The sequence below is a fragment of the Oncorhynchus kisutch genome, linkage group LG23, assembly GCF_002021735.2.
Source record: "Oncorhynchus kisutch isolate 150728-3 linkage group LG23, Okis_V2, whole genome shotgun sequence".
Lineage (NCBI taxonomy): Eukaryota > Metazoa > Chordata > Actinopteri > Salmoniformes > Salmonidae > Oncorhynchus > Oncorhynchus kisutch.
In genome coordinates, this window is record NC_034196.2 from 6,131,965 (window position 1) to 6,159,048 (window position 27,084).

General features: G+C 43.0%; 1 protein-coding gene across 3 annotated transcripts; it reads right to left on the minus strand.

The window, feature by feature from the left end:
- nop14 (NOP14 nucleolar protein homolog (yeast)) lies at nucleotides 1-27,042 on the minus strand. Of its 3 annotated transcripts, none has more exons than XM_020470066.2 (19): nucleotides 26,842-27,042; nucleotides 26,495-26,677; nucleotides 23,819-23,953; nucleotides 23,030-23,171; nucleotides 22,632-22,774; nucleotides 22,186-22,323; nucleotides 21,787-21,909; nucleotides 21,429-21,560; nucleotides 20,048-20,342; nucleotides 19,644-19,774; nucleotides 19,439-19,524; nucleotides 19,199-19,334; nucleotides 17,474-17,575; nucleotides 14,542-14,695; nucleotides 11,846-12,005; nucleotides 7,587-7,734; nucleotides 1,066-1,184; nucleotides 455-610; nucleotides 1-195 (listed from the first exon to the last, which is right to left on the minus strand). In XM_020470066.2, exons 2-19 carry the CDS (start codon nucleotides 26,675-26,677, stop codon nucleotides 93-95), a joined length of 2,586 nt encoding a protein of 861 aa, XP_020325655.1. In that variant the 5' UTR covers nucleotides 26,842-27,042; the 3' UTR covers nucleotides 1-92. The 3 variants fall into 3 exon arrangements, with proteins under 3 accessions (XP_020325655.1, XP_020325654.1, XP_020325657.1); XM_020470065.2 differs by having other exon boundaries at nucleotides 26,495-26,694; XM_020470068.2 differs by having other exon boundaries at nucleotides 2-195; nucleotides 26,495-26,694; nucleotides 26,926-26,943.
- Between the last annotated feature and the right edge of the window lie 42 nt (nucleotides 27,043-27,084).

The following is a 27,084-nucleotide window of genomic DNA, read 5'->3' on the forward strand; positions in this document are numbered from 1 at the left end:
CACGTTGTTCTCAGCAATTTTATTTTGCAATGTTTAAAACAAAAGTATAATAGAAAGTTTGCAACTGACAATAAAAAGCCGTTTTGAATAGGTCAGTGTCTGCTGTTCTTCCTTCTCTTCAGAGCCTTCCACTCCCCCTCCTGGGTGGCCAGACTGCCAAACAGCTCCTTCACCTTCCTCTTCCTCTCCGCATCCCTACACACAGGAGGGAAGAAAAAAAACATCAGGTCATCTGCACATGAAAAAAGTCCATATATTTTCAAGTATTTAAAAAAAATTAAACAAAGATTAAGAGGGGGGTAGTACAAAGGTGAAGGGTACAGAAGAGAAAGTGGCCAAGGCGGGGCTCAAATACCCGTCACCAAGGGGTATGTAGTCAGGAGTTGGCAGCGCTACCACTAGACCAGACTCTGGCATGTGTTATAGTGATAAGTGTACGTAATGTCATACAGACCTGCCCATGACCTCGTTGAGTTTCTCTCGGGCCAGGAAGCGGGTGTCTTTACGGATCTCTCTCAGAGCTCCCTTGAACTCTTTCTTATACTTGTGGTTCAACCTTTCCTTCTCCCTCTCCTCCTTTGTGTTCCCTCGCTTTTTCCCATAGTCCAGCCTGGAATTGAGAGGTTTACAAAATGGAAGGTGAAACTAAAGGGGAACAGTTATTTTGTACTCCAATTTTCATAGGCATTTGTTATACATAAATTAATTTAGTCTCACACAATCTTTCTACAATATTTGATGGAAGCCAAATGGGTGCATGTGACACTACAAGGGAATACAATCCATCGCCATCTTAATCAGGGGTGGCAGGAAGCCTAGTGGTTAGAGCATTGGGCCAGTACCCGAAAGGTTGCTGGATTGAATCCCCGAGTTGACAAGGTGAAAATCTGTCATTCGGCCCCTGAACAAGGCAGTTAAACCCACTGTTCCCTGGTAGGCCATTGTTGTAAATAAGAATTTGTTCCTTAACTAACTTGCCTAGTTAAATAAAGGTTCAATAAAAAAATGACATCTTCAGCGGGGTAATGCTACGCAAATAACTGAATTAAGATGAGTCTCACTCACACTTCCACAATCTTTGGTGTGAACAGTTTGAGGGGAATGGGTTTCTTCTTCTGAAACACCAGGAGAGGACGTGACGTCAGTGAACCGGATATGGTCGCAAGGATTTCCCCATGAAGGTCCTGGGACAAGAAGATAAAAGTGCACAATATTAGAAAACCGGTCTAGTTACCCGGCCTAGAAGACTCATTTCAATAAGTCAAAATGTCAATAGTAAAAAACGCTCCTTTACAAAAACACCACGTGGTAGACAACTTGCAAGTAAACAAATCCTACATCAATTGGTAGGACAACTTGCAAGTAAACAAATCCTACATCAATTGGTAGGACAACTTGCAAGTAAACAAATCCTACATCAATTGGTAGGACAACTTGCAAGTAAACAAATCCTACATCAATTGGTAGGACAACTTGCAAGTAAACAAATCCTACATCAATTGGTAGGACAACTTGCAAGTAAACAAATCCTACATCAATTGGTAGGACAACTTGCAAGTAAACAAATCCTACATCAATTGGTAGGACAACTTGCAAGTAAACAAATCCTACATCAATTGGTAGGACAACTTGCAAGTAAACAAATCCTACATCAATTGGTAGGACAACTTGCAAGTAAACAAATCCTACATCAATTGCAACTAGTGGTGAAATAGTGAGCATTTCTATGAGGGTGAGCAGCTGAACTGTGACAATGCTCCATTGTAATAAGCATATTGCTAGCCTGTGTGAAGGTAAATGTATATACTGCTTTACCACTATTCCCATTCCAAGATGGATAAAACAAGGACTCACTATAATGAGGGGTAGTCCAAGTTGGGGGTCAATTCCATTTACAGTCAGTCAATTCAGGAAGTAAACTGAAATTCAAATTCTCCTTATGTACACTGTTATAGTTACTAGTTCACAGTTCAAAATTGTTAAATCAGTTAATCAGGTAATCTGATTACTTTGATCATTTTAGATAAAGGTAAAGTTAAGAGGCATTAGAACAGAGGTAATTTTGCCCTGGGGCCGCATTCGGTCTTTGAGTCCCAAAATAATAGTGAAGACATCAAAACTATGAAATAACACATATGGAATCATGTAGTAACCAAAAAAGTGTTATTTTATATTTGAGATTCTTCAAAGCAGCCACCCTTTGCCTTAATGGCAGCTTTGCACAAGCTTGGCATTCTCTCAACCAGCTTCATGAGGTGGTCACCTGGAACGCATTTCAATTAACAGGTGTGCCTTGTTAAAAGTTAATTTGTGGAATTTCTTTCCTTCTTTCCTATGGTTGGGTATACAGAAGACATATCAAATAGGGCTAAGACCAAGTCCATATTATGGCAAGAACAGCTAAGAAAAGGAGAAATGACAGTCCATTACTTGAAGACATGAGGGTCAGTCAATGCGGAACATCAAGAACTTTGAAAGTTTCTTCAAATGCAGTCGCAAACACCATCAAGCGCTATGACGAAATTGGCTCTGAGGACCGCCACAGGAAAGAAAGACCCAGAGTTACATCTGCTGCAGATGATAAGTTCATTAGATCAAACTGCACCTCAGATTGCAGCCCAAATAAATGCTTCAGAGTTCAAGTAACAGACACATCTCAACATCAACTGTTCAGAGGAGACTGTGTAAAATCAGGCCTTCATGGTGGAATTGCTGCAAAGAAACCACTACTAAAGGACACCAATAATAAGAAGAGACTTACTTGGGCCAAGAAACATGAGCAATGGACATTAGACCGGTGGAAATCTGTCATTTGGTCTGATGAGTCCAAATTTGAGATTTTTGGTTCCAACTGCCGTGTCTTTGTGAGACGCATAGTAGATGAACGGATGATCTCCGAATGGGTGGTTCCCACCGTGAAGCACGGAAGTGGTGGTGCTTTGCTGGTGACAGTCGGTGATTTATTTAGAATTCAAGGCAGACTGAACCAGCATGGCTACCACAGCATTCTGAAGCAATACACCAATCCATCTTGTTTGTGCTTATTGGGACTATCATTTATTTTTCAACAGGACAACGACCCAGCACACCTACCTCCAGGCTGTGTACGGGCTATTTGACCAAGGAGAGTGATGGAGTGCTGCACCAGATGACCTGGCCTCCACAATCACCAGACCTCAACCCAATTGTGATGGTTTGGGATGAGTTGGACCGCAGAGTGAAGGAAAAGCAGCCAACAAATGCTCAGCATGTGGGAACTAGTTATGCACCGGTATTACATTTTTGCACTATACGATATCCAATATTTTCCTTGCCAAAAAAACGATACTGGTAACAGATAGTCAAACTTTTAGCGGCCGTTTAAGCATTCTAGTACAGTTAAAAGGTTCACACACACAGCGGTCTAAGGCACTGCATCTCAGTGCAAGAGGTGTCACTACAGTCCCCGGTTCGAATCAAGGCTGTATCACGTCCGGCTGTGATTGGGAGTCGAATAGGGTGGCGCACAATTGGCCCAGCGTTGTCCGGGCCGTCATTGTAAAAAATTAATTCTAAACTGACTTGCCTAGTTAAATAAAAAAAAAAGGTTACACTTACACCAAAAAGTTATTTTGTTGGCATTTACACATGTCCCCGCTACCAGTAAGACATAATCAAAACCTATTTATTTCGCTGACTTGCGGTGCTGTTTCTTTGTTAATTTGTTCAGCTGTTTCATTCTCGACCAAAGATGCACGTGTTGTGAAGCTAGCCACAATAAGGATTAGGCATATTAGTGGAATTTGCAGTTCACCTTCAAAATAAGTCTAGCATAATTCTACTATTTTTGTTCATTTGCATCACTGTCAATATCATATCTTTATTTTGAAGGCAAACCGCAAATTCCATTATTGTGTGTAATCCTTATTGTGGCTAGCTTCACAACACATAACCAGGTCCGGTCGAGCCTCACTAGCCAGATGAAGTTAGGTGGCTGCTTATAACGTTAGCTTTGGGCAACAGTGTTAAGTAGCTGGTTGGCTATTTATTTTCATGATGTTCAATTTCAATAGGCGAACAACAATACTAACAAGGATTCCTAAATCATTGCTAAGAATAATGAAAATGACTGTAGTTTCTACTGGTCATTGTTTTCAGGCTGGTTGTGTTGGTGCTAGCTAGGTACCAAGCTAAAGCTAGCTACCACAGAAGATGCTTTATTACCAACGCGGTATTGTAAACACATTGTTCGTGGACGGTGTTTGCAAACTTTTTGGTACAGCTTTGACAGTGCTACTGTATCTTTGACACTCAAAAGACCCAAACAGCATTCCATAGTATGCATGTAGTGCAGCTAATAGCATTAATGTGTAACTCCGGTAGGGGAACATCTGAAAAATAGCACACTTGGTAGTGTGTACCGGTGCTCGACCAGTTGGTGAAAGCCAACATCGTCCATGACAGAGAACGGTTGATTGTCAAGGGCAATGAATTCCATTATCTTGACTTTAAATGGATTTCGCCTTTGAGTTGCTTTGCTGAAATGTTCTTGCTCTTTCAAATGACTGCTCGACTTCATGATCCACACACACACACACACATTGTGGGCTAGGTTAGGAATGCCATGTTGTACGTGTAGCGCCATTACGTCCTGAACCTACGTTATATAGGTACGCACGGTAGCTTTGACATCGGTTTTTAACATCGCCGTTAAACTAGACATTGGGCCGATACCAATGTCGGCATTTTTTAGCTTATTTCGTCCAATTCCGACATATCGTGCATACCTAGTGGGAACACCTTGTTGGAAAAGCATTCCAGGTGAAGCTGGTTGAGAGAATGCCAAGAGTGTGCAAAGCTGTCAAGGCAAAGGGTGGCTACTTTGAAGATTTGATTTGTTTAACACTTTTTTGGTTACTACATGATTTCATGTGTTATTTCATTCTACAATGTAGAAAATAGTTCTTTTTTTAAATTAAGAAAACCCCTGGAATGAGTAGGTGTCCCCAAACTTAACTGGTAGTTAAGTGTGTGTGTGTGTGTGTGTGTGTGTAGCATCTTTTCTGCATCTCACGAATGTTCTTTGTGATCCGAACTCCTCAAACTTAAGATTCGTCTGTCCATAACCCCCCCCCCCCCAATCTTCCTCTGTTCAGTCAGTGTCTGTTCTTTTGCACACCTTTTCTTTTTATTGGCCAGTCTGAGATATGGCTTTTTCTTTGCAACTCTGCCAAAATGGCCAGTATCCCAGATTCGCCTCTTCACTGTTGACATTCAGACTGGTGTTTTGCAGGTACTATTTAATGAAGCTGCCAGTTGAGGCGTCTGTTTCTCAAACTAGGCACTAATGTACTTGTTCTCTTGTTCAGTTGTGCACTGGGGCATCCCACTCTTTCTATTCTGGTTAGGGCCAGTTTGCTCTGTTCTGTAAAGTGAGTAGTACACAGCGTTGTACAAGATCTTCAGTTACTTGGCAATTTCTCACATGGAATAGCCTTCATTTCTCAGAAAAAGAATAGACTGACGAGTTTCAGAAGGAAGTTGTTTCTGGCCATTTTGAGCCTGCAATCGAACCCACAAATGCTGATGCTCCAGATACTCAACAGTATAAAGAAGGCCAGTTTAATTGCTTCTTTAATCAGAACAGTTTTCAGCTGTGCTAACATAATTGATAAAGAGTTTTCTAATGATCAATTAGCCTTTTAAAACGCTAAACTTTGATTAGCTAACACAATGTGCCATTGGTTGCTGATAATGGGCTTGTACACCTATGTAGACATTCCATAACAAATCTGCAGTTTCCGGCTACAAGTCATTTACAACATTAACTTCTCTAGGGTAGGGGGCAGCACGATCATTACACATATGCACCTTGTGCTGGGGGAACAATAATAGGCTACTCTAAAATTTGCAGTTGTGTCCCACAACACAATTCCACAGATGTCAAGTTGAGGGAGCGTGCAATTGGCATGCTGACTGCAGAAAAGTCCACTAGAGCTGTTGCCGGAGAATTTATTGTTAATTTCCATTACCATAAAGTTGTTTTAGAGAATTTGGCAGTATGTCCAACCGGTCTCACAACCGCAGAGCACGTGTAAGCACACCAGCCCAGGACCTCCACATCCAGCTTATTCACCTGCAGGATCGTCAGACCAGCCATCTGGACAGTTGATGAAACTGTCTCAGGGAAGCTCATCTGCATGCTCGTCGTCCTCACCAGGGTTTTGACCCGACGACAGTTCTGCTCAACTTCGATGGCCATTGGCACGGTGGAGAAGTGTCCTCTTTACGGATTAATCCTGTTTTCAACTGTACCAGGCAGATGGTAGAAAGTGTAAGGCGTTGTGTGGGCGAGCAGTTTGCTGTTGTCAACGTTGTGAACAGAGTGCTCCATGGTGGCAGTGGGGTTATGATATGGGCAGGTATGAGCTATGAAAATCCACAATTGCATTTGAACTATGGCAATGTTAATGCAGAGATACAGGGACGAGATCCTGAGGGCCATTGTCGTGACCTCCATCCGCCGCCATGCCCTCACGTTTCAGCATGATAATGCATGGACCCATGTGGCAAGGATCTGTAGACAATTCCTGGAAGCTGAAAATGTCCCAGTTCTTCCAAGGCCTGCATACACACCAGATATGTCAACCACGGAGCATGTTTGGGATGCTCTGGATCGACGTGTATGACTTTATTATTTCATTTTTTCTACTCAAACCACCCGCTGGCCAGATTGGACCCCCTGCATTATAATTAGACAAGGAGGATCCATCAAACATGGTCAGACTCGCTTAGGTGGAACAAACTTAAATTTGCAACTATTGGGCCGCCTGGGTGGCACAGTGGTCTCGGGCACTGCATCGCAGTGCTAGCTTTGCCACCAGAGACTCTGGGTTCGTGCCCAGGCTGTCTCGGCCGGGCCGCGACCGGGAGGTCCATGGGGCAACGCACAATTGGCCTAGCGTCGTCCGGGTTAGGGAGGGTTCGGCTGGTGGGGATATCCTTGTCTCATCGCGCACTAGCAACTCCTGTGGCGGGCCGGGAGCAGTGTACGCTAACCAGGTCGGCAGGTGCATGGTGTTTCCTCCGACACATTGGCTTCCGGATTGGATGCGCGCTGTGCTAAGAAGCAGTGTGGCTTGGTTGGGTTGTATTTTGGAGCTTTTGACCTACGGGAGTTGTAGCGATGAAACAAGATAGTAACTACTAACAATTGGATACCACGAAATTGGGGAGAAAAGGGGGTAAAACATTTTTTTTTTTAAGTGCAACTACTGATAAAACAAAAGGCTGGCAATGTTTTTTTTGCAAACACCCTGTCTGAATTTGAAAGTTACCCAAGAACTAATCTAGTTTTCAAAAGTATTCATATTTTTTCTGCTAACAACTGATTTGTTTTTTTTGGGGGGTAATCAATGTAAAAACATGCTCAACTATCCTCTTGGGGAAAAAAATGAATTAAAACAGTGCTTGATTGACTAATTTAACTAATCCCTGATTTGTAAACCACAACACTTTGTCATGGTCTTCAAATGTTTTACTGCAGCAACATTTGCCCAGGGCAGCCTAACTAAGTTGTCTTTGGATGACACTACAGTTCCACTCACCTGTAATGCTGCAGGATACGTTTTGATTGGAAGATGTTTGGAGAGCAGGGTTGTGATTGGCTGAAAGATGTGCGAGTAGGAAGTGAGTTCTCTGTAGAGTGAAGAGCAGTGTTTCAGCAGGTCCATACAGGTGGCCACAGCAGACAGTCTGGGGGGGGGGGGGGGGGGGGGGGGGGCATCATTAAGACAGAAGACACTGGTTAAATGACCACACTCATACCCACAGACACACATGCAAAAGCACACATGGACACACACTGACTGTTTATTATCTATGAAGTCATTTAAATAACTATACCTGCATGTAAATATTACCTCAATTAACCTGTGCCCAAAACCATCGACTCGGTACCCCCAGTATATAACCTCGCTACTGTTATTTTACTGCTGCTCTTTAATTATTTGGTATTTACATTTTTTACTTATCTATTTTTTACCTAACACTTACTTTTCTTAACTATTGTTAGTTAAGGGCTTGTAAGTAAGCATTTCACTGTAAGGTCTACACCTGTATTCAGCAAAGTGACATAACATTATATTTGACACAGCCACATACAATGACCCACTCATAGGGAATGTTGAGATTTCAGACACACACACCTATTCACTACCCAACATAAGGTTTCTATCTAGTCTCCATGCATGAAGCTGACACAGCGTTCTTACCTACCTTACCATGGCACCGAGACACTTTTCTCACACACACACCTGTCTTTGTAAGCCCCACAAGAATGTCTTCCTGTGAAGACCAGAAAGCTTTCTCAGCAATGACTTCATATGGGCAGTGGCTATGATGGGTGTAGATAGTTTGTGGTAGGGGTGGTATGTGTGTGTTATAAAGGAAACAAATCAACTGATTTAAAAACAGGGAGGTGGGTGCCAGTCTAATTACTGCTCAAATAAACTAACTAAACTTGAGCATCTCTGGAAAGACCTGAAAATAGCTGTGCAGCGACGCTCCCCAAGAATGGGAGAAACTCCCCAAATAGAGTTGTGCAAAGCTTGTACCGTCATATCCAAGAAGACTCAAGGTTGTAATCGCTGCCAAAGGTGCTTCAACAAAGTACTAGGTAAAGGGTCTGAATATTTGGGTAAGTGTGTTATTTCTTCTTGCAAAATAAATAAATAAACTGTTTATGCGTTGTCATTGTGTGTAGATTGATGAGGAAAAAAAAAAAAAAAAAGGCTGTGATGTAACAAAACGTGGAAAAAGTGAAGGGGTCTGAATACTTTCCGAATGCACTGTACAGCCTATTGGCGCACCTGATAACGCACGTCCAACTAGGACAGGAGAGGTGCTACTGAACTTGAAGCAGCGAATGATGTGTGAATAGTGCGACAGAGGTGCTTTTAATACAGTTGTTTGGCTAACGCATAGCCTACAAAACAGAAAGACGACCGTTTCCAAGTTGCCTAATAATGTTTTATCCCAAAGTTGCCTGTCTGCGCGTGCTAGTGATGCACGGATCTGCTGTTTGTTCACCCACACCCACAATTTCTAATTACCCATTCGCAACTGCCTGACGATATGTGATAGTGAAAATCTGAGCTCTGCACAGACCCTAAACTGCAAATATAGTAAATGTGTTGTACAGTCAGAGATGGCAGAACAATTTATAGTCTTTTTAGTTACGCCTGTTTTCGCTTATCATTTCCGACATTTAGGTAGGCAATTTGTTAGTCCACTTGTCTAGAATTAGATAGAAGAGAAGCAGCATATAGGCTGTCATTAATTGTTGCCCTAGAAGACAAAGCAATTGCTCACCAGAATGTCATAAATTGACTGAATAAATGCTGCAATCTAGTTGACATTGGTAAGGTTAGTTGTTTCTTTCATCTCTGCTTCTCTCGCCCAGCATTGACATTGAGAAAATGCTACAAAAACAAACAAAAAGAAAACGATTTCGCCAACATTTTGTAATGACATCAGCTTGACCAGTTAAGGATATTAAACTGTTAAAACAACCCAACATGTTTTTGATTTCAGTTTGGCTTGGATGCATATTTTGTGGTTGAAATACTATCAGCTTCTATGATGCTGATAAAGATAGCTCCTTTACAAACACACTCATTCTTTTAAGATGCAGAAATAATTTCTCCAGAGTAAAAATATACATTTGGTGTATGATTTTATTGTAAGAAAAATGCTTTATTCTGCAGGGGTTAATATTATATTAGGGTGTTATAGACCTATAGCCAGTGTCCAAAATGTCAGTTAACCTACTCAATTTAACCCATCTGAACAATATAGTTCCCTTGACATGCCATTCTGAAGTCCCCCATCGTGTAACTGTTGAATTTGTATAGCGGCTCAAACATATTTTTACCACGTCATCAAATCTTTCCCAAACAGACTACTGTTCTGGCCCTCCTACTTATTTTCAACTCTCCGTTTCGCAGCTTTTGTGTCTTATTGAATTAAACTCAGACATTGTCCTTTTTGCCTCAGTGGATCGAAGTTAACTCTTTCTGCCCAAGCTCCCAAAAACCATTTGGCAATTGGTGGGTATTTGGCACACGGCAGTTTGGCCCTAAAGCTTAGGCTACGCACACGGCACACGGCAGTTTGGCCCTAAAGCTTAGGCTACGCACTAACTTCAAATAAAAATAATGAAAGATATGAATTGCACAACAATTATACATTTAATGATTTTTTTATGAATCGTTCTCTTTATTCAACCCACAGCTACCTACCGGCCCTTCATCCACACAATACTTCATGACCCTAAACCCACTGTCCTGTGGAAATAAGTGCAGGGACTGTAGTGGAATGTGCTTTGTGGTTCCCGAACAGGCAAGTGAAATGTTGTCCCTTGTGTTCCATTTGTACATGTGCAACAAAAAAGAAAGCAAGCTTCAAATAGTTCTTCTCCCTAAATTCCCTTTCCCCTCCATGTCTCACTCAATTGCGTTCGACCACTCCCTCTACACACGTGTGCGCACACAAACTCCTGTAGGTCTACAGAAATACAATTCTATAAAAACCTTAGGTGTTAAACACGCTTACATTCCTTGCTTTTTATTTTACCCCCCTATTATGTGATATCCAATCGCGATCTTGTCTCATCGCTGCAACTCCCCAACGTGCTCGGGAGAGGCGAACGTCGAGTAATGCATTACTCCACGAGACATGAAGCGCCAAACCGCGCTCCTTATCACCCACCCCCTTAACCCGGAAGACAGCCACACCCATATGTTGGAGGAAACACCGCTCGTCTGACGATTGAAGCCAGCCTGCAGGCACCCGGCTTGCCACAAGGAGTCGCTAGAGCATAATGAGCCAAGTAAAGCCCAACTGGCCAAACCCTCCCCTAACCCAGACAAAGCTGGGCCAATTGTGCGCCGCCCTATGGGACAACCCGGTCACGGCTGGTTGTGACAGCCTGGGATTGAACCCGGGTCTTGTTGAAACAGTCCGGTTCCACATTGAAAATATGCAAAAACCTTTTGACAAAGGGATATTTTCATTACAATCATTAAGCCTCGGCCTATTCGACAAACAGATGTCGTGGTCATAATTCTTCACCGTAGTATTGTTAATCACTTTTAAAAAATTCTAAAGAACAGGCGGAATAAACTAAATCGAGCATATGTATCTAAAAAGATGAACAGAATTTGATTTTGTAACCCCTGAAGAAATTGTCTTTCAACTCACCAAATTGAGCCCGGTTTCAAATGATTACTGAGAATAAGTGACCAAGACACGAGATACACATCACTTCACACTGGCAACTTTTTTCATTAAGAAAAATATTCTGTTCTACTTTATATTCAGGGCCTGGATCTGTCTCAGGGTACAGAAATTAAAACACAAACATTGTTCAAGGAACAGAATCAGAAGCGGGAACAAAAGTGATCTATACTGTTCCAGAACAGAACCCTTTATTTTAAAAGCATGGGAATTGGTTAATTACTTTCTTTTACGTTCCAGGCATTTTTCCCAGCCCCACAAAAAAAAGGAGAGCAAAAAAGCACCTGCCAGCTGAATCTTTGCCAGTGTGTGTGTGTGCGTGTAGGGTACCTGACCCTTCTCAGCATAACTGTAGCCTACTGATGTTACAAGCATGATTCTGCATAAACAAGCTTGTTAGCTAGCTAGACAACTGTAGTTTCAAGACATTCTAAGTTCTTGCATAGAAGCTGCCCCTCTGTATGTATAATTCTGTGGGCTTAAATCAGATAATGCAAGTCATCACAAGACACCAAGCGCTTCAAGCCAAGCCTCCTCCTCTGTTTAAATTGGTGCTCTGCTATCTTACCTGTAGTGGTCTGTGTCCAGGTCAGTGGTCAGTGTGAGTGTCTGGGTGGCAGACAGAGGTAGGGTCTTCTTGCTCCATGTCTGGCTGGACTCTGGGTCTGACAGCACCAGCAGGTCACTAACCTTACCGTTCTGCCTGAAGGGTGGCACCACTGAGTAACCTGGCAGGAACACAACACATCAGCCAGTCATGATAGGGCCCTAGGTGTCACACTGTCTACATCAGTGGAGTCTGCTGAACAGCTCTTAGTAATGGCTGGAACGGAGCGAATGGAATGGCATTAAACACATGGAAACCACGTTTGATGTATTTGATACCATTCCACTAATTTGGCTACAGTTATTACCACGAGCCCATCCTCCCCAATTATGGAGCAACCAACCTCCTGTGGTCTACATTTACAATAAATACAGACAGGGCTCCAATCTTTTACATGACAAATAAACCCACTAGAACAACGAAGTGGAACAAGGCAAACAAAATATGCGTAACACTATGTGTGTAACAGCATGATTTATTTAAAATCCACTAAATCAAATCAGCATCAACGGGAGTTGAGATCTTGACACCTAGCAGAGGTTAGCTTTCATTCTGCCGATGACTTGGCATGGCGTTGAAACTATTTCACAGGGCGCCACTACTGGCATGGTGCCCTGAATGCACTCTACAGCACTGTGCAGTATCATACTGTAGCTGGCAGACACACCGAGGCAATCACAAACAGGTAGGTAGGCAGGCAAACGTTTTTGGTTATTTAGAAGTGTTCGGACCTCTGCCCACGTTTATTTGAATATCCGAACTGATATTAGTATTTAACATCAAATCAACATTTATTGGTTGTGTACACAGTTTAGAATATGTTAGCCCCTAACAATGCAGTGAAAATAATATATGTATATTATTATGTCAGAACAAATCCAATGAATAACCCAAATAGGACTGTAGCAAAGTATTTCAAACGCAATCTACACAAATATATACTGGATGAATTCACACAAGATATTCTTAGTATATGTACAGCAGTAGATATTAGAACGAGCTATGTCAAGAATCCAATATATAAATAAATGTGGTGAGTGTAAAATTTAACTAAAATCTACATTAAGTGGTAGAATGAACTCAGTTGAGAATACAGTATTTAAATACACAGTACAAAACCCCCATGGCAAAATTTATAAAATTGCAGGAAATTAGCATCCGGACCAGAGTCCGCAGCTCAGGTGGCTAAGGCCCTTGATCTTTCTGGCCTTCCTGTTACTCTGGGTAATGCAGATGTACTGGAGGGCAGGCAGTGTGCCCCCGATGATACTTTGGGCTGACCTCACCATCCTCTGGCGAGACCTGTGGTTGCTAGGAGTGGAATTTCTGTAACAGGCAGTAATACAGGATGCTCTCGATGGTGCATTTGTATTAGTTTGTGAGGGTCTTCGGGGGAACGCAAAATTTCTTCAGCCTCCTGAGTTTGAAGAGGCACCGTTGCACCTTCACCACACACAGGTCCTCTGGAACTTGAAGCTTTTGACTCTCTCCACTGCGGCCCTGTTGATGTGGATGGGGGCGTGCTCCCTCTGCTGTCTCCTAGAGTCCACGATCATATCCTTTTGTTGACGTTGAGGGAGAAGTTATTCTCCTGGCACCACTCTGCCAGGGCTTTCACCTCCTCTCTGTAAGTTGTCTCGTTGTTGTTGGTAATAGGGCTTACCACTGTTGTGTAGTCAGCAAACTTGATGATTGAGTTGGAGGTATGCATGGTCATATAGTCATGTGTGAACTCCAAGTGCAGGATGGGGCTGAGCACACATCCCTGCAAGGCCCACATGTTGAGGATTAGCGTAGCAGAGGTGTGTTGTGTTGCCTACCATCACCAGGTCAGCCCGTCAGGAAGTCTAGGACCCAGTTGCACAGGGAGGGGCTCAGACCCAGATCTTTGTAATAAGCTTTGATTACTTATTGAATATTCATTTTTGAGAAAGAAATGATATGCCTATTTTAACAATGAAAAGGCATTGCCTAAATTAAATGATCCATGTTACATACATAACTCATTTGCTTCCAGGGCCGAAACACATCTGGTTTATTTTTCTACCTGGTAGTTAATTGCACTCACCTGGTGTCCCGGGTCTAAATTAGTCCCAAAAAGAAGGAGAGGATGAAATCCAGAACGGTTTCAGCCCACCAAGCCCGGAATTGGGCAGCCCTGCTCTATACTGTAGTGGACGGGCAGGAAGTATGCCCACGGGTTTATTGGGATCAGGATCACTGGTCACTCGCTGACCAGTGATCCTCTCTCTCGCTTCGTCTCACCTGCAGTGGTTGCGGAGCGCAGTGGTTGCGGAGCGCAGTGGTTGCAGAGCGCAGTGGTTGCAGAGCGCAGTCGCTCCCTCGCGCAGCAAGTGCTCAGGTTAAAAACATAGCCAAATAATATTTGAACATATTTCGAACAGCCCCCCAAAAATCCTGACATTGGGTGTGGCTGCTTATGGTACTGTGCTGAATACCGTGAGAAGGCAGGGACTGAGCTGTATTGGGGTAAATTTCTTTTCAATTCAGGAAGTAGCCTCTAATTCCAATTATCCTCATAAGAACTGACTGAATTAAAATGGAAACAACCCCAACCCTAATGGAGAAAACTAATAACCAGTTAGGCCTAGTTGATGAGGAGATATGACAGTAGCCCATTAACAGAAAGGCCGTACCTGTAGAGGTCTTATCTTGCACGGCCAGGTGTAGTACTCCCAACAGGAAATTGATGAGCTCAGGACAGAACCTCTTGGAGAAGGAGACGTACTCCACCGCCAGACAGCACAGCACCAGGCCCGATGTCACATCCTCTAATGACATCACAGGACACTGATGACATCACACAAACACAGGGAAAATAGGTCAAATTTAGGCAGAAATCACCGCCTCAAAACTACTTTGCCTACAAAACATAGTACACATGCATTTACACACACTAAAAATATTGAGATGGGGACAATAATGTGCTTTCAATCCTTTTTCCTTCTCTATGACCTTGTGACACTTCTGTGCAGCCTCCGCTTTTTCAGAAACAAAGCCATTAGCTTCATCTAGCTAGCCAGTCTGCTTTCTTTTTCTAGTGTGTGTGTGTGTGTGTAAATGCATGTCTGCGCGCAAATCACATTGAGAAAGTAACTCAGAGGTTCTCTAGCCTGTTTTCACCATTCACAGAGCAACAAACTCATTGTTGGCGTGTAGATGTTACATAAGAATACAACTTCATATTTTCTCCTGGCAAGGTTTGCTTTGACATCACCACCATATTCAACACTAAGAAAGGACATGACTCCACAGGTCAAAAGCTTAGTGAAAATGCAGGCATGTAGCAACAGAAACAGTGTGTGTGTATGCATGAATGTTCCTTTCCATTGAGGAAAATCTGGAGCTGAGCTATCTACATAAACACCATGATTAAACAAAGGGTTGGTGGCAGGAAGGAAGGATAAAGCCCTCTTCTGCAGACCTGGGTTCAACTACTACTTGACATTTTTCAAATAGTTTGGAGCATTTGCTCTAACCTGCCTGGAGTGCCAGATGGGCAGGGTTAGCAGCTTTGGGAATATTCTAATGATCCGTTAAGACAGCCAAGCTGTCGGGATGAGTTGAACCGCAGAGTGAAGGAAAAGCAACCAACAAGTGCTCAGCATATGCGGGACCTCCATCGAGACTGTTGGAAAAGCATTCCAGGTGAATGCTGGTTGAGAGAATGCCAAGAGTGTGCAAAGCCATCAAGGCAAAGGGTGGCTATTTGTTATAAAATATATTCTGACTTGTTTAAAGCTTTTTTGGTTAAAACATGATTCCATGTGTGTTATTTCATAGTTTTGATGTCTTCACTATTCTACAACGTAGAAAATAGTCAAATAAAGAAAAACCCTTGAATGAGTGGATGTTATAAAACTTTTGACCGGTAGTGAGTGAGTACACACACACACAGCATTTAGAAAGTATTCAGATCAGATTCAGATTCCTTGACTTTTCCACATTGTTATTCTAAAATTGATTTCCCCCCTCTCAATCTACACACACTACCACATAATGACAAAAAATTGTTTGCAAATGTATTAAATATGAAAACCTGAAATACCACATTTAGATAAGAATTCAGATCCATTACTCAGCACTTGTCGAAGCACCTTTGGCAGTGATTAGACTCTAGTCTTATTACATGTATTTGGGAACTTTCTCTCATTCTTCTCTGCAGATCCTCTCAAGCTCTGGCAGGTTAGATGGGGAGCATCGCTGCACAGCTATTTTCAGATCTCTCCAGAGATCAATCGGGTTCAAGTCTGGGGTCTGGCTCAAGGACATTCAGAGACTACACTGTCTTGCCTGTGTGCTTAGGGTCATTGTCCTGTTGGATGGTGAACTTTTGCTTAAGTCTGAGGTCCTAAGCACTCTGGAGCAGGTGTTCATCAAGGATCTCAGTACTTTGCTCCGTTCATCTTTCCCTCGATACGGACTAGTTTCCCAGTTCCTGCCGCTGAAAAACATCCTCACAGCACGAGTCTGCCACCACCATGCTTCACCGTAGGGATGGTGCCAGGTTTCCTCCAGACGTGACGCTTGGCATTCAGGGCAAAGAGTTCAATCTTGGTTTCATCATACCAGAGAATCTTGCTTCTCCTGGTCAGTCCTTTAGGTTCCTTTTGGCAAACTCAAAGTGGCTGTCATGTGCCTTTTACTGAGGAGTGGCTTGCGTCTGGTCACTACCATAAAGGCCTGATTGGTGGAGTGCTGCAGAGATGGTTCTCCCATATCCACAGAGGATCTCTGGAGCTCTGTCTGAGTGACCTTTGGGTTCTCGGTCACCACCCTGACCAAGGCCCTTCTCCGATTGCTCAGTTTGGCCTGGCAGCCAGCTCCAGGAAAAGTCTTGGTGGATCCAAACTTCTTCCATTTAAGAATGATGTAGGCCATCATTAAGTTCTTGGGGACCTTTAATGCTGCAGACAATTTTAGCTACCCTTCCCCAGATCTGTGCTGACACAATCTCGTCTCGGAGCTCTATGGACAATTCCGTCGAGCTCGTGGCTTGGTTTTTGCTCTGAAATGCACTGTCGACTGTGGGACCTTATCTAGACAGGTGTGTGCCTTTCCAAATAATGTCCAATCAATTGAACTTACCACAGGTGGACTCCAATCAAGTTGTAGAAACATCTCAAGAATGATCAATGGAAACAGGATGCACCTGAGCTCAATTTTGAGTCTCATAGCAAAGGGTCTGAATACTTATGTAAATAAGGTATCCATTTTTTATTTTGAATACATTTACAAAAATGTCTAAAACCTGTTTTCGCTTCGTCATTATGGGGTATTGTGTGCAGATTGAGGAGGAAACATTTTTATTTAATCCATTTTAGAATACGGTTGTTACGTAACAAAATGTGGAAAAAGTCAAGGGGTCTTAATACTTTCCGAATGCACTATTTATTAACTGCCAGACTAAAACAATCTACCAAACAATCAACCAGTCGACTAATTACGGTCAGTCCCATTGTGAGGGAAGACCATTTTTATCCAGACAACTTGACACAAGCTCTTCACACACACACAATCTGTCAGTCATACACAGACACAGGCTCAAACACACGGTGGGATAATTACCTTGGTGAGGGCCTGGCTTATGTACAGTAGGGCTGGGGTGGTGACAGGGTGGCGGAAGTCTGAGGTGGGGAACAGCAATGCTGTTATCTTCAGGTAAATGAGCTGAGAAAAAAAAAGTTGAGAGATGGCGAGAGAGAGACGTCATCAACACGTCAACTTGACAGAACACTGTCATAGAAATCAATTTACGGACAAGCTTGGTGCTCACTGTTAGGGCTAGTAATTGCCAGGGACCTCACGATACGAAATTAGCCCGATACAATATGTATTGCAATTCTCACTCAATATGTCTGCTGCAGAGAGACGAGAGCGTGAGAAAATTTGCATTGATCAGTCATGGAAATAAAAGTGCTGAAAAAATGTTGGCTCACTATTTACAAAGAAGATTGAGAACAAGCTATAGGATGAAACATACCAGAGATTTTGCGCAGGTACAGCGGACTAGCACTAGCTACGGCTGACTAGGAATTAATTTAAGAAAAATTGGGAGTCAAGTATCGATATAATATCGTCAAAACTAAATTTGCAATATGTAATTGTATCGATTCTCCCCCCATCACTTCTTTGTATTAAAATGCTTTATTTCACCTTTCTTTAACCAGGTAGGATGGTTGAGAACAAGTTCTCATTCACAACTGTGACCTGGCCAAGATAAAGTAAAGCAGTGTGACAAACAGAGTTACACATGGAATAAACAAAACGTACAGCCAATAACACAATAGAATGGGCTATATACAGTGTGTGCAAATGAAAGAAGATTAGGGAGCCAAGGCATTAAATAGACCATAATGGCGAAATAATTACAATTTAGCATTAGTGGAGTGATAGATGAGCAGAAGATGAATGTGCAAGTAGAGATACTGGTGTTCAAAGGAGCAAAAAAAATGAATAACAATATGGGGATGAGGTAGTTGGGTGGGCTATTTACAGATGGGCTGTGTATAGGTGCTCAGACAGCTAATGCTTAAAGTTAGTGAGGGAGATATAGGTGTCCAGCTTCAGTGATTTTTGCAATTTGTTCCAGTCATTGGATGCAGAGAACTGGAAGGAAAGGTGGCCAAAAGAGGAGTTGCTTTGGGGATGACCAGTGACATATTCCTGCTGGAGCGCGTGCTGTCTATCACAGTGCCATCTGTTTTGTCACCAAAGCCTCATATACTACCCACTACTGCGACATGTATGCTCTCGTTGAGCATACATGGTGCTGCTATGGTGACCAGTGAGCTGAGATAAGGTGGGGCTTTACCTAGCAGACTTATAGATGACCTGGAGCCAGTCGTTTTGGCGTGAATATGAAGTGAGGGCCAGTCAACGAGAGCATACATGTCGCAGTAGTGGGTAGTATATGAGGCTTTGGTGACAAAACAGATGGCACTGTGATAGACTACATTCAGTTTACTGAATAGTGTTCGATGCTATTTTGTAAATGACATCGCCGAAGTCAAGGATCGGATAGTCAGTTTTACGAGGGTATATTTGGGGGCATGAGTAAAGGAGGCTTTGTTGCGAAATAGGATGCCGATTCTAGATATAATTTTGGATTGGACTTCTCACTGTCAGAGAACAAATGGAACAGGATCAACAGATGTCAGAAGGGTATTTCCCTGGCTTTTTCGTGACTTGACATGTAGAGCAGTGTTTCACGCAGAAAAAGATAACAGTCCATGGCAATAACGTAACAGAGAAGTGGGAAGCAAAACCATTTGAGAGGAAAGTCAAAAGTACCATGTCTAGTTGTGGGAAGGCTGCCCGACCCTTGACCTCTAGTACGTCCTCCATCCTGTGTGCGCTGTCAACCAGAGTCGTCTGCATCGCCTTGGAAGCAGCTTCAGGGAACAACTGGCATAGACCATACAGCTGCCTGGAGAGCAGCAGGGAGAGACAGAACAAACCAGCACTATCACAATCAATACACCTGGCACAGTCAAATCCTAAAGCATATCAAAACTAGAGAGCGTTACTCACGTTATCATTTTGTCTATTGTGGAAAGTTCCGGTGGACTCCTGGAAGCCAACTCGCCCACATACTCCAGCAAAAAGCCAAATAATTTCTGAAAGAGGAAGTGAGAAATCCACAGCAGTTGAATCAAATAACTATTTTGATCCCTAGCAAAACATCTGCATATCAGTTAACAATTCCATCTTGTGATTCAGGCTGAACACTACTGACTTGTAGTTTGAGTTTATTCCCCACAGCCAGACTGGGATGGTTACACTTCTGTGTCCTGGCAAGGATGATACACTGGTGGTCAGCAGGATGACCCTGCAGTAGGCCCTTCAGGTCACTGTAGCTCTCTGGAGCTGGGAGGGGCAAGGGGGAGAGAAGGACATTGGACATGGGTAGAGAAGGCAGACAAGACAATGATGGTGTTGTGTCAGGGCATGACCACCAGGGAGAGTCATGTTTTGTTTTGCTGGATGACTGGAGAGCAGTCAATGTTAGCTTTCAATTGAAACATAATAAATCATTTTAGATCAATCCATCAATTATTTTTCCTATATACCAATATATTCCAAAAACTATCACCTACTGAAAATGATGTCCAGTTAGATCATATAAAACAGGGGTCTTACCTTTGAAAGTGTATGGTAGTTCTGCTTTAGCTGCCTCTGCTTGGGCCTTCCTCTCCTCCTCACTCAGCTGAGATTTGGTTGCAGGCACTTCATCCTTCTCCCCCTCTTCCTCTTCCTCCTCCTCTCCTCCCTCACTCTCCTGCTCAGAGTCCAGGTCTGAGTGGCTATCCTCGCCACTGCCCTCCTCTTCCTCCTCTCCACCAGATTCCTCCTCACCACTCTCTCCTTCACCACCCTCCTCGTCGTCATCCCCCTCTATCTTTGCTCCTTCCTCATTTATGTTCCATTTCCCATCCTATAGAGAGAGAACGAGAAAAAAGAATTTTGTTATGTGCTCTTCTTTCAGTGAATGCTGAAAGAAACACTTGATTGTGTCACACACTCCCCTATGTATTTATTTGGACAGTGAAGCTTAAATATTTATTTTGGCTATATACTCTAGCATTTTGGATTTGAGATCAAATGTTCCATATGAGGGGAGAGTACAGAATGGCACCTTTTATTTGAGGATATTTTCATACATATCAGTTGGGCACAACAAAAACAAACTGCAAATGCAGTCATTGGAATATCGGATCAAATACACGTTTTACAAAAAATTATAGAATTTGTCCAAACACCTATGACACCTTCAAATGGGTGAACTAGATACATGGCACTTTTATTTCTAAACGGTAAAACAGATATGTCTGAAAATACCCTCAAATAAAAGGTGACGTAGGTAAGCATTTCACAGGAAGGTCTACACCTGCTGTATTTGGCGCTTGTGACAAATACAATTTTATTTGATTTAGATTTTAGACTGTCGCCTAATATGAAACATTTGATCTCAAATAAAAATTGAATATTAGAGCCAAATTAAACGTTTTAGCGTCACTGTCCAAATAAATGTGTGTGACCCTTCCTACTACTCCCTTCCCCGAGACAAGGCAGAGCCTGCTTGGTCCCTTCCCCGAGACAAGGCAGAGCCTGCTTGGTCCCTTCCCCGAGACAAGGCAGAGCCTGCTTGGTCCCTTCCCCGAGACAAGGCAGAGCCTGCTTGGTCCCTTCCCCGAGACAAGGCAGAGCCTGCTTGGTCCCTTCCCCGAGACAAGGCAGAGCCTGCTTGGTCCCTTCCCCGAGACAAGGCAGAGCCTGCTTGGTCCCTTCCCCGAGACAAGGCAGAGCCTGCTTGGTCCCTTCCCCGAGACAAGGCAGAGCCTGCTTGGTCCCTTCCCCGAGACAAGGCAGAGCCTGCTTGGTCCCTTCCCCGAGACAAGGCAGAGCCTGCTTGGTCCCTTCCCCGAGACAAGGCAGAGCCTGCTTGGTCCCTTCCCCGAGACAAGGCAGAGCCTGCTTGGTCCCTTCCCCGAGACAAGGCAGAGCCTGCTTGGTCCCTTACCTGATAGGCCAGAGTCGGTTTTTCGTCACCGTCTAGGATGAAGCCGTCGTTGAGGTCGTCAGCTGACATGTGAGCCTGGGTCTTGGTGCAGTCTTCTACTACATCTCCCATCATCCTCCTCAGCCTGTCAGCCTGGGGCAAGGGTCAAACCACAATAAGGAAACAGCCTCAGTACAGTAGACAAGTCAAACCACAGAGGGACAAACTGTGTCAGTGTATCAATAGTTAACATCCTTCCCTTGCTCAAGTCCTTTTCGCTATGATCACTGTCTGACAGGTCAGGTGAAAGCAGACCCATTAGCCATCAATGGTCATAAAGAAAAAATGACAAGTAAATGCTGTTGAGACACATCCATACCTCTAGTTTCTGCAGGCGTTCCCTTTCCTCCCTGGCCACTTCCTCTGGAGTCTTCATCTTTTCAGATGGTTGAGCCTTCATCTCAAAGCCCAGCTCTCGCACCATCATGTCATACTCATCCAGCTGGAACATACAAGGGAAGAGACAAAGATGAATATGTGTTTGTGACCAATAAAATTTGATTTGAGATGAGACAAAGGGTTTTTTCCTTGGGCACAATCATTTTACTTATCCGGGTTCATCTCACTGAGATAAGGTCTCCTGGAAACCTTTTAATTTAACTTTGATGTATACAGGTTAGACTCAATAAGATACTAATTATATTTTGTATGAGGGACATGTTTGACTTAGTGGAAAATCAACTCAAAGTTCCATTGGAAGCATGTCCTGTTCTTTTACCTTGGGTTTGTCTTCCTCCTCCAGTCTGTCAGCCTTGGGGGCATTCTTGTGAGCCAGCAGCCCCTGAATGCTTTTCCAGTCCTGGTCCAGCTTCTCTGTCAGCACCTGGGACTCCTCCTTCTGGTTCTGCCTCTCCCTCTGAGGACAACCAACAGACCTGTCAGGCATCTGATCTCACCTCAAGACACCCGTAGCGCTATTGCTAGTACTGGAAAAGTTCATCAAATATCTGGTGGACCACACTACACAACCAAGTCAAGACGAAGGGTATTAAACCCCTCCTAAAAAGGAAGAAAATGCAGCACACTGATTACCTTGGGATGCTCCCCAAACAATTGAATGGACCTCCCACCAGCGTTTCAGGGAATAAACATTGATACCATTCCTAATGTGTCTTAAGACGTTAAGGCACATGCTAGAATGAGACTAGAGGGATTGACACTCACCTTCTCTTGTTTCGACTTGAGGATGAGCTCCTCTATGAGTTCCTGTCTGGACTTGGCTCTCTGGTTCCCCCCGTTATCCTTCTCCCCTTGGGTCTTCCTCCTCAGCAGACCGCCTCCCCCGAAGTGGGATGCAGTCAGCTCAGCTGGAGGAAAGATGGATGAGAAAATATTGTCCTTGTTATGGTCACTACTTCAACAGGTGTCACCAATAGTGACGCCTTATTTCTTTTACAGACAAATACTTAGCCAATGTACATCTTTATGTTCTCTCGCCACCACCTGCTGGCTTTCCCTCCTCCCCTTTATCTTTCTCTCACTTCCCCCCCCACCCCTTCTCTCCCTCTCCCCAGTCTACAGCTCCCCCGGATTCTGTGAAGACTGGGGCCGTTGTGTCTCACCTGAGAGCACTCCTTTCTCATCTGCATCATCGTCGCTGTCCACCATGTCGTTGAGCTTCTCCATCTCAGACAGAGACTGGCCATAGTGGGTCAACTCCTCCTCCTCATTCAGGTTATACATGTCCTTCTTGTCTTGGGTACGCTGAAGGGGGAAAACATCAAGAGAGGACCATGTTAAGTTATGGACTACGGTACATCTTTATACAATACACATGTATTTGTCCAAATGTTACATTGGAAATGAGTCTTCTCCTCTGGTCTCAACCCCCCCCACATAACACAGATTTGAGAGGAGCACAGGGCCAGGCAAAGTGCAGCTCCCCAGCCTCTAGTTTAATGAATAATTTTATATTGGACATGCTGTAAATCGACAATGGTAGGGCTGGGGTGGGCAAACGTCTTGGCTCAAAGGCCACGTCTGGATTTCGAAAATCAACAAAGGGACGCACAGATTTGTTAAAAAAATATGTCCAATTTGCGTATAATATAATATATAAATCCATTATAATTACAACATTTGGGGGGGGGGGGGGTTACTTTTAAAATTAACAGTGTGTCCCATTGAGACCAAGGTTTCTTTTGCAAGGGAGCCCTGCTCCCTATACATTCTATCTCATTTTAGAAATTCAAGTGTGGCCTGGAGTGTTTAACAACCCAAATAATCACATTAAAAAAAGAAGAAGAAGATGCCGGCCACAGACCTTAGTTTGCCCACTCCCGTAGAAGGTGTTTCATGCAGTGACAGTGGGGTGAAGAGAGATACTGTATGTCTGTCCGTATTGATCTCACCTGTCTTTCCATCGAAAACCTCTGAAGGATTTTCTCCTCTGGGTCCATCTTGGTGTCATATTCACCAAAACGTTTGTCTATGAACTTATTGGCCTTGTCCTTTGTCTTATATTCCTTCAGCAGGGTCTCTTTTCGCTGGGGGAAGAAAGGAATATTTTATAAGCATACGATCCACACTGGCACAATAATAAATAGAATCAGAGAAACATGGTAACACACGTTGCAAACCACTAGCTGTGATTTGAGATATTGTAAAGCTTACCGTATGCTTCCCAGTCAACACAGTTCACACATACATTACTACATTTAGTTGATATAGGCTGCTAACAGGAATGACTTTCAGCTAAAAAAAAACTGGTGTAAAATGCTGTTAATTTCTGTATCATGCATTTTGAAAATGCATCACTGTTTATGGCTGTAATGGCAGGCTACACTTGCACAGCGATTGTGCACGTGCATTCTCCCTGGTATGTGCATGCGCAGGGGGTGTAAGCTTGGAACCACTCCTTTTTGGATCTGCCATTCTGCCCCTGAACAGGCAGTTAACCCACTGTTCCTAGGCCGTCATTGAAAATAGGAATTTGTTCTTAACTGACTTGCCTAGTTAAAAAAAATGTAAAATTAAAAACCACTGGTAACTGAAGAAAACGAGCTTGGACAGGTAAAAATTGATATGTCATCCACCTGGGGAACTCGGGCCTCTTTCAAGAGCTTTAACTTTCCGACCTGAAGATCACTTTCGTCATAATTTTTCAGAGTTCCCAGTTGTTTTGAACGCGGCATTATAATGTACGACTTGGACATGACTCGAGACCGATCGATTAATCGGAATGGCCGATTAATTAGGGGCGATTTCCGAGTATTAAAAAAAATAATGTTTATACCTTTTATTTAACTAGGCAAGTCAGTTAACAACACATTCTTATTTTCAATGACTGCCTAGGAACTGTGGGTTAACTGCCTTGTTCAGGGGCAGAACGACAGATTTTCACCTTGTCAGCTCAGGGGTTCCAATCTTGCAACCGCACAGTTAACTAGTCCAACGCTCTAACCATTGCACTCCACGAGTATCCTGCCTGTTACGCGAATGTAGTAGAAGCTAAGGTAAATTGCTAGCTAGCATTAAACTTATCTTATAAAAAACAATCAATCATAATCACTAGTTATAACTACTGATCCAGTTTAGCAGGCAATATTAATAACTAGGTGAATTTGTGTCATTTCTCTTGCGTTCATTGCACGCAGAGTCAGGGTATATGCAACAGTTTGGGCTGCCTGGCTCATTGCGAACTAATTTGCCAGACTTTTACGTAATTATGACATACATTGAAGGTTGTGAAAATGTAACAAGAATATTTACACTTAGGGATGCCACCCGTTAGATAAAACACAGAACGGTTCCGTATTTCACAGAAATAATAAACTTTTTGTTTTCAAAATGATAGTTTCCGGATTTGATCATATTAATGACCAAAGGCTCGTATTTCTGTGTGTTATGTTATAATTAAGTCTGATTTGATAGAGCAGTCTGACTGAGCAGCAGCAGGCCCGTAATCATTCATTCAAACAGCACTTTTGTGCGTTTTGCCAGCAGCTCTTCGCAAGCACAGCGCTGTTTATGACTTCAAGCCTATCAGCCTAATGGCTGGTGTAACCAATGTGAAATGGCTAGCTAGTTAGCTGGGTGGGCGCTGTTACTGTTTCAAATGTCACTCCCTTTTAGATTTGCAGTAGTTATTCCCCTTGCTCTGCAAGGGCCGCGGCTTTTGTAGAGCGATGGGTAACGATGCTTCGAGTGTGGCTGTTGTCAATGTGTTCCTGGTTCGAGCCCAGGTAGGGGTCAAGGAGGGGGACAGAATCTATACTGTTACACTGGCAATACTATAGTGCCTATAAGAACATCCAATAGTCAAAGGTATATGAAATTCAAATGGTATAGAGAGAAATAGTCCTATAATACTATATTAACTACAACCTAAAACCTCTTACCTTGGAATATTTAAGTCGCATGTTAAAAGGAACCACCAACTTTCATATGTTCTCCTGTTCTGAGCAAGGAACTTAAATGTTAGCTTTTTTATTACTTTCTTCTCCAACACTTTGTTTTTGCATTATTTAAACCAAAGTGAACATGTTTCATTATTTATTTGAGGCTAAATTGATTTTATTGATGCTATATATTAAGTTAAAATAAGTGTTAATTCAGTATTGTTGTAATTGTCATTACAAAAAAAAAAAAAGCCGATTAGTCGGGATCGATTTTTTTGGTCTTCCAATAATCGGTATCAGCGTTGGAAAATCATAATGGTCGACCTCTACTCTAGACGTTCTACTTGGGACTCGGACCTTCGAATAATAGTGACTTTTTGGTCAATTTCAATGAAAAAATGTTGCAGCAACTATTGCTGGCAATCAGTTCCCTTCGCCAAGACGAGTTTTTGCTTGGAGCAAACGTTAGTTAGTCTACTACGGGCGTCTTTAGGATCCATCTAGCCTGGTCCCAGATCTTTTTACGCTGTCTTGTTAACTCCTATGGTCAATTTATATGGACAACGACCATAGGAAGTTGGTAAGAGAGTACAAATCTGAAGCCAGGCTAGATACTTTACATCCATCTCAGCATATGTTATCTTCAAAGCCCCATGTGTACATAAACACTTCATTACAACCACCTACCTTGTTGATGGCTTTAGATCTGGATACACCTGGCAGACCGACGTCGTGCTTGCTTTTTCGCCCGAGGATGTCAAACTTTTTCCGGTTGATTTTCACCTCGAATGGGTTGTTTTTGATCTCGGTGGAAGTTTTGGTCTTGCGAACCTTATCAGCAAGGTTCTTCTTTTTTGGCGGTTTCCCCATCTAGACAAAATAGGTAGCTAGGTGAAGGAAATATGGATGAGAACCTCCTTGCTAATATAACAACCATGTAAAGAAAGTATTGAAATCCATTAGCTAGTGTGATAACTGGCTAGCTAACGTTGGACACGTTCTCAAGGCAAACATCATAAATTGTAATGGCATACCTTATAGATTGGATATGGTTAACGCGTTCAAGTAAAACACCTCATATGTATTTTCAAGTTAAAATATAACGTTAAATCATCTACTTTGCATTATCCACGTTGTTCCACAGCAGAAAATCCGCGTGCCAGCACGAGGTCAAAGTTCATCATGAGGCGACTCCTCGTCAGTTAACATGGTAAGTAATATTCTGCAGCGTCGCCATCTGGTAAACACTCAGCATTGCACTTAAAGGAAAGCGAAAA

What these genes read in the sequence shown, in the direction of transcription:
- nop14 (XM_020470066.2), bottom strand. Translation starts at nt 26,677, where the DNA reads ATGGGGAAACCGCCAAAAAAGAAGAACCTTGCTGATAAGGTTCGCAAG. An exon ending in ACTACCATACACTTTCAAAG is followed by an intron (nt 19,775 to 20,047) that starts GTAAGACCCCTG and finishes TGCCCCTCCCAG; the next exon opens with CTCCAGAGAGCTACAGTGAC. An exon ending in ACAATAGACAAAATGATAAC is followed by an intron (nt 19,335 to 19,438) that starts GTGAGTAACGCT and finishes GCTGCTCTCCAG; the next exon opens with GCAGCTGTATGGTCTATGCC.